Below are 13,159 nucleotides of genomic sequence, written 5' to 3' on the forward strand. Positions count from 1 at the left end.
GTGTGTGTATGTATGTATGTATATATATATATATATATATATATATATATATATATATATATATATGTGTGTGTGTGTGTGTGTGTGTGTGTGTGTGTGTGTGTGTGTGTGTGTGTATATATATGAAGAGTTCAGATGCAAAAGCCTCTAAATGCCATCTGAAATTTTCTTCTAGAATGATCATTTTTATCAAGCTCGTATATTTAAGTTAGCTATAGGTGACACACCTGAATGAATGGCTCATTAAGTATGCAGGGGCATTGTCTCATCAGGTGTGAACCACTAAATATGCATGATCGTTTACGCCCCATCTGCATATTGCCTTTCCAAACTAAAAGTGTTTCACAAAACTAAAATCAATGTATCGTTTTATGTGAATGATTAGGCAGGATGATTTTCACATCATTTTGAAGAAAAAACTCTAGGCGACGACATCCATTAGTCAAAAGTCTTATTGACACATATTTAGTATGTGTTTTGTGGCCTTATTTCAGAAACTTTCATATTTAGTTTTTTCAATAACCATGCATAAACATTATTCTCTCAAAAATGAAAACATGTACATACATGTGGCTCACATATTATGGTAGTCCTGTTTGTGCTAAATAGAGTGTAATTTTTTTTTGCCATTGATATGTTTATAAGCAACTGAAAAAAGCACAAATGTCAGGGCATGTCAGAACATCTCAAGGACCCCAAAAACACCCCAGACCTCAGAGGGTTAACAATAATGCCTGACCAGTAAACTGCTTGGTGAACAAAGAAAACATTTTGGCATTAGGGATTGGAATTAGTTCATGCCTAAAAATGTTCAAGTTTTACCTTATAAATAGAATTTAGTTTAATTCATTTTTAAATTCGTCGCTGGATTGAATGGGAATATGATTTATTGAAAATATTTCAAAAAATATAAGTGTTTAAGTCAATACTTACTTACAAAATACTTTAATGGCTTGTCAACTTTCCATTCCTCCGCTGCGTGATTCTAGTCAGCGCTGGATGCTAACTACCACCGGATTGTTGTCAGCGCCAAACATATTTTTGAGCTTGTGAATGCTGATTCTTGTCAGCGCTGGATTCTAGTCAGTGCTTGAGCGCTGGTCTATGACTGGAGAAATAATACAGTTGTTGCAAATGTAACGATACATAGCTTAGGCTACATGTCACATTAAACTGGAATGTTAGGCATTCTAAATTTAGAATGTAATTATTTTGCAAGTAAACATGTTTAATCTTGTCTTGCCTGGATCTTTGGCAGGGGCGCTTGAAACTTTTGAATAATAAATAATATCAAGTCGTCAAAATACAACTCCAAAACTCTGCGAATCACAACAAGCGTATCAGTGAGAACACTCATTTAAACAGCATATACACACACCCGAACTTGACTGCACATCATACTTTTGACATTATTGATACTGCTTTCAATCGTAATGCAATAGAAATGAACACAAAACAACTGCCTAGTGCCTACCTACAACACTGACAGTGGACTTGCGGTCAGGAGTGGAGCGGCTGCGGACGAATGTTTTTTTATTTTTTTATTTAGCACTACTGATGTATTCTTTCACGCAAACCATAGACACGCGTGCACACAATATGACATCACACTCTATGCATATGTTTTACAACATAATTTAACATATACATAGTCCTTTAGACTCGAGGCCTCTGGGGATGATGGACCTGTGACTTCACCTGGGGATGTGGCCAGTGCCGAAAGTGACAGTCTTTGACCTCACATCCCAACTTTTTATTATATATATATATATATATATATATATATATATATATATATATATATATATATATATATTTTTACATTTTTGTTATAAATACTACTTCAGTTTGGAATAACTAGGCTATGCTATGGACAAGGGAACCCTATGGTCAGTGAGTGTCAAGCTGTTCATCCACCAATGTGGACTACTTCTCCACGACGACCACATATTTCACAATATTTGACTTTATTTTATCTTTGTATTGGCAATTATTTATCTATTTTTTCCCTAGTTTTTAAGGTGCTACTGCTGCCCCTTTAAAGAAAAGCACCCTGCACACCAACTTATTGTGCTGTATTTACTCTCTTCTAGTTTTATTGGCTGTAATCTCACTGGTCAGGATTGTGAAATTGTGTCATCAGCTCTACAATCCTCAAACTGTGTCCCGAGAGAGCTCGACCTGAGTAACAATGCCCTGCAGGATTCAGGAGTGAAGATTATTTCTGATGGACTGAAAAGCCCACACTGTCAGCTGCAGATTCTGAGGTATTTAAGAACACATGAGCGATTATTTACAGTCTGCCGGTCATAATGTTGATGTGTGTGTTTGTAGATGGTCTGACTGTGTGTGTCTGTAGGTTGTCTCTCTGTATGGTGACAGAGGAAGGCTGTGGTTATGTGTCTTCAGCTCTGAGTTCAAACCCCTCACACCTGAGAGAGCTGGATCTGACGAACAATGACCTGCAGGATTCAGGAGTGAAGCTGCTCTCTGATGGACTGAAAAGCCCGCACTGTCAGCTGCAGATACTGAGGTATTTAAGAACACATGAGAGATTTATTACAGTCTGCCGGTCATAATGTCGACGTGTGTTTGTAGATGGTCTGACTGTGTGTGTCTGTAGGTTGTCTGGCTGTATGGTGACAGAGGAAGGCTGTGGTTATGTGTCTTCAGCTCTGAGTTCAAACCCCTCACACCTGAGAGAGCTGGATCTGAGTAACAATGACCTGCAGGATTCAGGAGTGAAGATTATTTCTGATGGACTGAAAAGCCTGCACTGTCAGCTGCAGATTCTGAGGTATTTAAGAACGTATAAGATATCATTTACAGTCTGCCGGTCATAATGTTGATGTGTGTTTGTAGATGGTCTGACTGTGTGTGTCTGTAGGTTTTCTGGCTGTATGGTGACAGAGGAAGGCTGTGGTTATGTGTCTTCAGCTCTGAGTTCAAACCCCTCACACCTGAGAGAGCTGGACCTGACGAACAATGACCTGCAGGATTCAGGAGTGAAGATTATTTCTGATGGACTGAAAAGCCTGCACTGTCAGCTGCAGATTCTGAGGTATTTAAGAACGTATAAGATATCATTTACAGTCTGCCGGTCATAATGTTGATGTGTGTTTGTAGATGGTCTGACTCATCAGACCAGGCAACATTTTTCCAGTCTTCAACTGTCCAATTTTGGTGAGCTCGTGCAAATTGTAGCCTCTTTTTCCTATTTGTAGTGGAGATGAGTGGTACCCGGTGGGGTCTTCTGCTGTTGTAGCCCATCCGCCTCAAGGTTGTGCGTGTTGTGGCTTCACAAATGCTTTGCTGCATACCTTGGTTGTAACGAGTGGTTATTTCAGTCAAAGTTGCTCTTCTATCAGCTTGAATCAGTCGGCCCATTCTCCTCTGACCTCTAGCATCAACAAGGCATTTTCGCCCACAGGACTGCCGCATACTGGATGTTTTTCCCTTTTTTTTTTCTTTTTTTTTCTAATCTTCTCCATCAGCCTGACTATCTCCCTGCATTTATCACATGTTATGCCCTCAGTGCTGACAGAGAATGCTATACTATATGTACCGCTTCTCATCCAACAGCACTCAAATCACAGACGGACACGGAGAACTGCATTTCATGCGTTGTTTACTATAATACAAGGAAAAACATATATCCTCTGGCGACAGTGGGCATTTACACATACATGCATCAAATCTTCAGCATCGGATAACCTTCTCTGCTGTTGCTTTAAACACCAGAATGCGATGCAGTGCAAATTTGTCTTAATAGAACAGTTTTTACAGTCAAGAATCAAACATAAAAGCATACTGTAACACAAGAAAAAACATATATCCTCTGGCGACAGTGGGCATTTACACATACATGCATCTACAAAAGCAAACAGAAACTAGAAAAAAAAGTTTGTTGAGACAAACTTTAAGTTGGCTTGAGAAAGCAGGACCAGAGAGTTTTAAGAAGTTTAAAGTAGTTTGATGTTTAAAGTAGGTTAAAGTTTGATAGATAGATTAGTTCAAAAGAATAGTTAAAAAAAAGAAACAGATTAGTTAGAAAGAAAAAGAAATATTAGTTTGATAGAAAGAAAGAAAGAAAGAATGAAAAAGAGAAAGAAAGAGAAAGAAAGATTGATTAGTTAGAAAGAAAGAAAGAAAGACAGAAAGAAAGAGAAAGAAAGATTGATTAGTTAGAAAGAAAGAAAGAAAGAAAGAGAAAGAAAGAAAGAAAGAAAGACAGAAAGAAAGAAAGAAAGAAAGAAAGATTATTTCGAAAGAAAGGCAGATTCGTTAGAAAGGAAGAAAGAAAATTTTGTTAGAAAGAAAGAAAGATTAGTTAGGAAGGAAGGAAGGAAGGAAGGAAGAAGGATTAGTTAGAAAGAAAGAAAGAAAGTTTGATTAGTTAGAAAGAAATATTAGTTAGAAAGAAAGAGAGAAAGAAATATTGATTAGTTAAAAAGAAAGAGATAGATTAGTTAGAAATAAAGGAAGATAGATTAGTTAGTTAGAAAGATAGATAGATTAGTTAGAAAGAAAGAAAGAAAGAAAGAAAGAAAGAAAGAAAGAAAGAAAGAAAGATAAGTTAGTTAGAAAGATAGATAGATTAGTAAGAAAGAAAGAAAGATAAGTTAGTTAGAAAAATAGATAGATTAGTAAGAAAGAAAGAAAGAAAGAAAGAAAGATAGATAAGTTAGAAAGATAGATAGATAAGTTAGTTAGAAAGATAGATAGATTAGTAAAAAAATAGATACTGTAGATAGATAAGTTAGTTAGAAAGATAGATAGATTAGTTAAAAAGAAAGAAAAATAGATAAGTTAGTTAGAAAAATAGATTAGTTAAAAAGAAAGGAAGAAAGATATATAAGTTAGTTAGAAAGATAGATAGATTAGTTAAAAAGAAAGAAAGAAAGATAAGTTAGTTAGAAAGATAGATAGATTAGTAAGAAAGAAAGAAAGATAGATAAGTTAGATAAGTTAGTTAGAAAGATAGATAGATTAGTTAGAAAGAAAGAAAGAAAGAAAGAAAGATAGATAAGTTAGTTAGAAAGATAGATAGATAGATTAGTTAAAAAGAAAGAAAGATAGATAAGTTAGAAAGATAGATAGATTAGTAAGAAAGAAAGATAAGATAGTTAGAAAGATAGTTAGATTAGTAAGAAAGATAGATAAGTTAGAAAGATAGATAAGATAGATAAGTTAGTTAGAAAGATAGATAGATTAGTTAGAAAGAAAGAAAGATAGATAAGTTAGTTAGAAAGATAGATAGATTAGTTAGAAAGAAAGAAAGATAGATAAGTTAGTTAGAAAGATAGATAGATTAGTTAAAAAGAAAGAAAGATAGATAAGTTAGTTAGAAAGATAGATAGATTAGTTAGAAAGAAATAAAGATTAAGTTAGTTAGAAAGATAGATAGATTAGTAAAAATAAAGAAAGATAGATAAGTTAGTTAGAAAGATAGATAGATAGATAGATTAGTAAGAAAGATAGATTAGTAAGAAAGATAGATAGATTAGTAAGAAAGAAAGAAAGATAGATAAGTTAGAAAGATAGATAAGATAGATAAGTTAGTTAGAAAGACAGATAGATTAGTAAAAAATAAATAAAGATAGATTAGTTAGAAAGAAAGAAAGATAGATAAGTTAGAAAGATAGATAAGATAGATAAGTTAGTTAGAAAGATGGATAGATTAGTAAGAAAGAAAGAAAGATAGATTAGTTAGAAAGAAAGAAAGATAGATAAGTTAGTTAGAAAGATAGATAGATTAGTAAAAAATAAAGAAAGATAGATAAGTTAGTTAGAAAGATAGATAGATTAGTTAGAAAGAAAGAAAAAGAAAGATAGATAAGTTAGTTAGAAAGATAGATAGATTAGTAAAAAATAAATAAAGATAGATAAGTTAGTTAGAAAGATAGATAGATTAGTAAGAAAGAAAGAAAGAAAGATAGATAAGTTAGTTAGAAAGATAGATAGATTAGTTAGAAAGAAAGAAAGAAAGATAGATAAGTTAGAAAGAGATAGATTAGTAAGAAAGAAAGATAGATAGATAAGTTAGTTAGAAAGATAGATTAGTTAGAAAGAAAGAAAGATAGATAATTTAGTTAGAAAGATAGATAGATAAGTTAGAAAGAAAGAAAGATAGATAAGTTAGTTAGAAAGATAGATAGATTAGTTAAAAAGAAAGAAAGATAGATAAGTTAGTTAGAAAGATAGATAGATTAGTTAGAAAGAAAGAAAGATTAAGTTAGTTAGAAAGATAGATAGATTAGTAAAAATAAAGAAAGATAGATAAGTTAGTTAGATAGATAGATAGATAGATAGATAGATAGATAGATAGATAGATAGATAGATAGATAGATAGATAGATAGATAGATAGATTAGTAAGAAAGATAGATTAGTAAGAAAGATAGATAAGTTAGTTAGAAAGATAGATAGATTAGTAAGAAAGAAAGAAAGATAGATAAGTTAGAAAGATAGATAAGATAGATAAGTTAGTTAGAAAGATAGATAGATTAGTAAAAAATAAATAAAGATAGATTAGTTAGAAAGAAAGAAAGATAGATAAGTTAGAAAGATAGATAAGATAGATAAGTTAGTTAGAAAGATAGATAGATTAGTAAGAAAGAAAGAAAGATAGATTAGTTAGAAAGAAAGAAAGATAGATAAGTTAGTTAGAAAGATAGATAGATTAGTAAAAAATAAAGAAATATAGATAAGTTAGTTAGAAAGATAGATTAGTTAGAAAGAAAGAAAAAGAAAGATAGATAAGTTAGTTAGAAAGATAGATAGATTAGTAAAAAATAAATAAAGATAGATAAGTTAGTTAGAAAGATAGATAGATTAGTAAGAAAGAAAGAAAGATAGATAAGTTAGTTAGAAAGATAGATAGATTAGTTAGAAATAAATAAATAAAGATAGATAAGTTAAAAAGAGATAGATTAGTAAGAAAGAAAGATAGATAGATAAGTTAGTTAGAAAGATAGATTAGTTAGAAAGAAAGATAGATAAGTTAGTTAGAAAGATAGAGATTAGTAAAAAATAAAGAAAGATAGATAAGTTAGTTAGAAAGATAGATAGATAGATAGATTAGTAAGAAAGAAAGAAAGATAGATAAGTTAGTTAGAAAGATAGATAGATTAGTTAGAAAGAAAGAAAGAAAGAAAGATAAGTTAGAAAGATAAATAGATTACTAAGAAAGAAAGATAGATAAGTTAGTTAGAAAGATAGATAGATTAGTAAGAAAGAAAGAAAGAAAGAAAGATGAGTTAGATAGATAGATAGATAGATAGATAGATAGATAGATAGATAGATAGATAGATAGATAGATAGATAGATAGATAGATAGATCGCAATGTAAGTCAATGGGATTTTTATGATTTTTAATATTAATTTTTAAGAAAACTGAAAGTCAAATCAGTCTGAAAAGATATAGCATACCGAGTCAGAACAGTCTGAAGGTCTGACCCGAGTTTGGAGTTTGTAGAGTTAAAGCTCTAGGAGGAGTTAGAATTGTAAATTTAGTCTCAGAAGAATAATAATAAGTTTAAATAGGATTTCAGTAAGTTGGCTTTCTCAAGCCAACTTAATAAGTTTAAATACAATATCAGTAAGTTGGCTTTCTCAAGCCAACTTAATGAGAGATTCATCTGTGTTTTATTCAAAAAGATGGCGTCAGCCATGCAACGCACATATTGAGAAAATTGCATCTAAACTTCACAAAGTTCATCACATACAATCAGCATCAATTTACATATTGTTACATAACATCCACAAACTCTAATCTTAATATTGTTCGTGAAATTAACAAATATTTAGTTACAAAAACACTAATTTCCCCGGAGCACATTTTACCTACCACATCTTCAGCATCGGATAAACTTCTCTGCTGGGAGTGTGGGTGTGGTCTCACAGGTGAAAGGGCAAATGACACACTAATTACTAGGGATGTCAACGATTAATCGACGATCGATTAATTGTCGATAATACATTTAATCGATACAACTTATCGATCATCGATTAAGCAGGTCTTCATGCGCGTGCGTGCTGCTCAACCGCGAAACATGTAAAGCGAGCGCGCCGGAGTTATGTTTGGGACCATTTTACACCTTCATCATGACTATAAGTTTGCGTGTGCATTCGCAGCCTTTTGTTTTGTGCAAATGTAAGTTGTAATACTGTTTATTTTCTGTATGCCTATCTATATCTGATTTATCTCATATTGGATGCATCTGGTTAAGAATTAACTCTGTAGTAAAGCGTCAGCGTCAGCGCGCGCAGCTCAAACGGCAGTGCACGACTAATAATGACTATTGGGACTGTAATATTACATAACATTATAAAGAGAACAATATTGTAATAAAACATTGTGAATTATTTGGGTTTAGTTGCCGTGTCGCGTTGCTCCAGGAAGAGCGCGTCCACAACATAAGTTAGTTCTGAATGAATGGCACGTAACTTAGTTCAAGTTCACTTGTGCATGAATTTGCGTCATTTTGTGCAGATATAATTTGTAATATTATGTTTATTTTGAATATATGTGACCAGACACGGAAAGTAGGGACACAAGTCGGTTCTGGGGCATTTTGAGTTATTCACAGATTCTGAAAGTGTAGTCTCCAAGCTTTCCAACGATGTGTAACACATGGAAATCTGATAATAGTTGGAGAAGTTGTGGCCATTTGAAGGTAGGCACTCAAAAAAGCACAAAGGGGAGAAAACAGCCTCTAAAGATTGTGCAGTTCTCACCTCTCTCTCCTGCTGGGAGTGACAATAGGGCTCATTTACATCTCATTTACATAAGCCATGCCCCCTGTAAAGCTCCCCCCTGTAAAGCACAGGGGGGAGCAGAAAGGTCAGGAAAATGTGCCATCAAAGAAAAAATATATATGTTTGCAAACAGGTAATATATAAATAAATGTCTCTTAGCATCTACCGATAAAACTGTATAGGCAACTCTTATGTACACTGAATAAAAATTATTTTTTACGCAATGAAAGGTTTCACAGACTAGGAATAGGGATGAGCGATATGGCCTACAATCCATATTGCGATATACATTGCAGCCTCTTGCGATAACGATATCACGATATATAAATTATAATAAAACCATTTCAGAACAGGTTACACAGACCCTGCTTAACAACTGCTAAATGTAGTTTTAAAAGAAAGAAAGAAAGAAAGAAAGAAAGAAAGAAAGAAAGAAAGAAAGAAAGAAAGAAAGAAACGGTGCAAATAGTTTTGAGAACATTTATTGTGCAAAACTGTAATTATACAACATAATGTTGCAGATAAATAAAATTCAAGTACACTAGCTGCAGAGACTTTAAGTAGGCCTAATGTTTATATTATGGCTTGGAGCTTATGAAACCCCAAATTTAAAATTTGAATATTGTGAAAAGGTTTTCATAAAGCTGTAAGCCATAATCATCAAAACTATAACAAATAAAGGCTTGAAATATCTCTCTTAGTGCCATGCCATAGACAGTAAAAAGTGCAAAACAGTGCAGAAGGCACCAAATGTAGTTTTAGTTAAGCTATTTTCTTAAAGTACACAAATAAAAAGAAAAATGTATAATAAAAAGAAAAAAATATATCAATCAATCAAAACAGAGCTGGCCCTCCTGACCACTTTTACTTGGTAATAGCAGCATAAGACAAAGGTCTTTGTGACACAGTCCAAATGATATCACATTCGCATCCTCTTCAGTGGACTCTTCTGTGTTGTGACCCTTGGCGCTGGGCATGGGATGTCTCTTGCCTCGTCAGCACAGAATGGCCTGATTTTTTCATACAGATAGGTCTGCCTGTCAATGTTCAGTCCAGGTGGGGCCAGGACAGGAAGACCGTCGATAGGGGGCAGATCTGCTCCGTTGCGCAGTAGTTGATATTCGACAGGTTGTGCATCACAGTGAGCTTTTGCAAGCACCACACCTGGTCTCTTGGCATCAAAGCTGTGACAGAATAAGCACATAAGACATTTTAAACATGGCAAAGTATTTTTTCATAAAAAAAACTGTCATGTGTATGTTGTTGCTATGTTATATTGTATGTACACAATGTGAAAGTTTCAATAAGTACCTGAAGTGCTGTTAACTCTTGATCTGTGGGAGTCTACGGAAATGGCGAGTCAGATGCTGCTGCCAGTCGAAGGTCTGGACTAAAACTTTGCCCTCTGCCGTTCCAACAAGCTGTGGGATATTGAGGTGACTCACAGGAGAGCTGTTTTCCACAACCTGATGACAAAAAAAGAAGAGGAAGAAAAAAAAAAAAGATCTTCAGTTAAACGTTTTATTGAAGCAGAACAGAAAACAGCACTGAAGTCATTAAAGCAAAGTAAAGTTAAAGTACCTCAGCGATGTCTGCCAAAGTGTTGACTCTTGTCTTCATGTAGGCTTGCTTGAGGAGTCCAAAGCCACAGTCAGGGGAAAACTTGGTGTGGCCAACAATAAGGAAGTGGATTTCAATTTTATCATGAAGCTTGTGTCCAACCCACCAGGCAAGGTACCAGAGCATGAAGTTGTTCTTGTTCTGCCCACTGCAGTTGTCACAATGAAGATCCACCTCTGTTTCTCCAACTCCAAAGTTGCAGAAGAAATGATGCATGTAGCTGATGACTTCATTGCTTCCCTTAGTAGATGACATGCCTTCATCAATCAGGTAATTCACCTGTTTCTGCAGCCCTTCACAGGAAACACCAAATAGGCCACATTTCCGTGGGGTCAGGAAGTACATTGGTCCTGGCTGGAGAGGGTTTGAGGGAAAGTGTAACTGTAGGAGACAGAGGGAGAGAGGGAACTTGGATTAGAATGAAATTTGTGTCTATTCATAACTATCCAATAAAGATATAAATTACTATATTGATGCTATTTTGCATTTGCGCTATTATCAGGCTGCTTATTCTCATGCACCAAATCGCCCTTTAAGGGACATTAATAATGTAAAGTGAAGTAAATGTGTGTGAAATATTACCTGCTGAGCAAAATCAAAACTGTAATGCATCCTAATCTTCTTGCTTTAGGGACGGTCCAAAAGACAGGTTAGAGCCAGAGCAAATCTTTCTGCAGGCAGCAGTCATGTCGTTGTACACAGCCCTCTCTTTCTGCACAAGGGAAAGATGATCTTGTTGCTTCTCTACTGCTTCAGACTTTCTATCATCTGGGAGGTTTGCCAGGGCTGCCAACTCTCACGCATTGAGCGTGAGACTCACGCAATTGACACTTTTCACACGCTCTCACGCCACACATCCATTTTCTCACGCACAGAAAAATTGCGGAGCAAAGAGGTACTTTTAATATTAAACTAATTATCAGCTCTTAGATTCCGTCAATTTTATTACGAAATTCAGACAAAAAATACGTTTGGCGTTTGTAAATGTGACGTGACAGATCGCTGAGCGCCTCAGTTCAAGTGCACGTGAACCGATCAGCTGTTACTTTTTTATTTAAAGATGCAGTACAACTTACCGAAAGTATACATAATATCGACCAATTAGTGTTTTTCAACCACGGAAAGAGGTCAATATATAATAGCAGGAGAACAATTATGTCACATAACGTTACATTTACCTCAGGAAAGCCATTTAATGACCATAGCATGTTAATTGAATAGAAAAAATAGCTAGAGAGGAGATTTTGCTGAGCACTATATTACATATTTATTATATTTTTACTTATGTCATTATGTCATTTTTAACCTTTAATAATACCAGCAGATTGGGCCCTCTATGTTTACAGCATTAGGTGAGATTATTTTTTTAAATAAAATTTAAAATAAACATGTATCCAAAGTAGTCAATACTGAATCAAAATCGGAATCAAATCACAAGAATGGAATTGAAATCTTGACATTTTTGTCAAGCAATAATAAAAACTGTATCCTACCAGTCATTGTACAATGTAAACATTGTAACATGTTGTCACTAAACTTCATAAAATTCTATTTAGTTACCAAATGTTTTGACAATCAATTGTGATGCAATATTTGTTTTTACATAATTTTATGATTAATACTTTTTACTTTTACTTCACTACATTTTAGAGTCTGTATCTTTACTTCCTGGTTTAGTCCTGGTTTAGACCTCAGTTAGTGGTTAGACCTGGTTTGAGTCAAATGATAAAAAAAAATCCTGTACATTAAACTCTTCATAAATACTTTTACTTTGACTTATAATGCACATTTTACGGCTACTGATACTTTATACTTTTACTTAAGTAGGAATTTAATCGAATACATTTACTATTACGTTTGTAAATCCTTGGTAAGAATATTAAGTAGTACTTCCTCCACCACTGGCTAAATAATTAGCATCACATTCAATTCAAGAATGCTAACAGGCAGGTTTACGTGGGCTAAGTCATTAACACCAGTCAATTCAAGCAATTGAAGCATTATTCAAATTAATAGCAGATGCTCACATTACCATCTAAAAGCTCATTATAGTAATGGGTTTTTTTTGCCAAGTGATATGATGCTAACGATTACAATTAAAACGACAGTCCTTTTAGGTCTAAACATGGACTAAACATGAGATAACGTGTACGTGTTCTTAGAATGAACACAAAACGACAAACTTTGATGTTTATGGAAACTCACCCCATAAGAAACAGAAAAGTATTCTTGCAGATCTCATTGCCTCCGATGAAATAAGTCGTTCGAGCACACTTTCTCTTTGTCGGGGTCTTCTTTGTGGATGTAACCATCTCCGAAGTTTGCACTGTGCGTCTGTTTGCCTCTAAATGTCCAATAATTCGCATGTCTTGCCACTCTCAAGCTTCTGACTACAGGACTGTCTCCCATGCAGAGAGTTCTCTTTTCTCCTCGTGTAGCATTTACAGTCAAAGTTACGGATTTTCCCCATTTCACTGTCTATATCCCCATCAAATGTTACTATCGATATAGCCTCTGATATCTTACGGTCCAACTCGTCTGACGCCAGTCCGATACATTCTTCCTCGTCTTCATCTTCGCTAAGTTGTAGATTAGGGATATTATTCAGTCTTATCATGCCGCTTTCATCGTCGCTCAGATCATCTTCAGAATCAGTGAACGCTTGTTCATAAGCATCCGGCTTGTCGAAGAAGTACTTCAAAACATTTGTGTAACGGCCACGGTTCAGCTCGTCTGCGACAATCTTTGCGGCTTCCATCTTCATTGAATTTTGATATCAGA

At 34.3% G+C, this 13,159-nt stretch overlaps 1 protein-coding gene across 1 annotated transcript in view; it reads left to right on the top strand.

The window, feature by feature from the left end:
* LOC309495563 (uncharacterized protein) overlaps positions 1-7,907 on the top strand; it is a gene marked incomplete at both ends in the record, with an annotated part of 25,995 nt that extends 18,088 nt beyond the window's left edge. The window contains 5 exons of the mRNA XM_082165342.1: positions 2,094-2,267; positions 2,360-2,533; positions 2,624-2,797; positions 2,888-3,061; positions 7,904-7,907. Of these exons, the coding sequence (XP_082021468.1) occupies positions 2,094-2,267; positions 2,360-2,533; positions 2,624-2,797; positions 2,888-3,061; positions 7,904-7,907 (700 nt within the window). The remainder of the gene's footprint in view (positions 1-2,093; positions 2,268-2,359; positions 2,534-2,623; positions 2,798-2,887; positions 3,062-7,903) is intronic.
* Between the last annotated feature and the right edge of the window lie 5,252 nt (positions 7,908-13,159).

This window comes from Leuciscus leuciscus, assembly GCF_965113295.1.
Source record: "Leuciscus leuciscus genome assembly, chromosome: 3".
NCBI classification, from domain to species: Eukaryota; Metazoa; Chordata; class Actinopteri; order Cypriniformes; family Leuciscidae; genus Leuciscus; species Leuciscus leuciscus.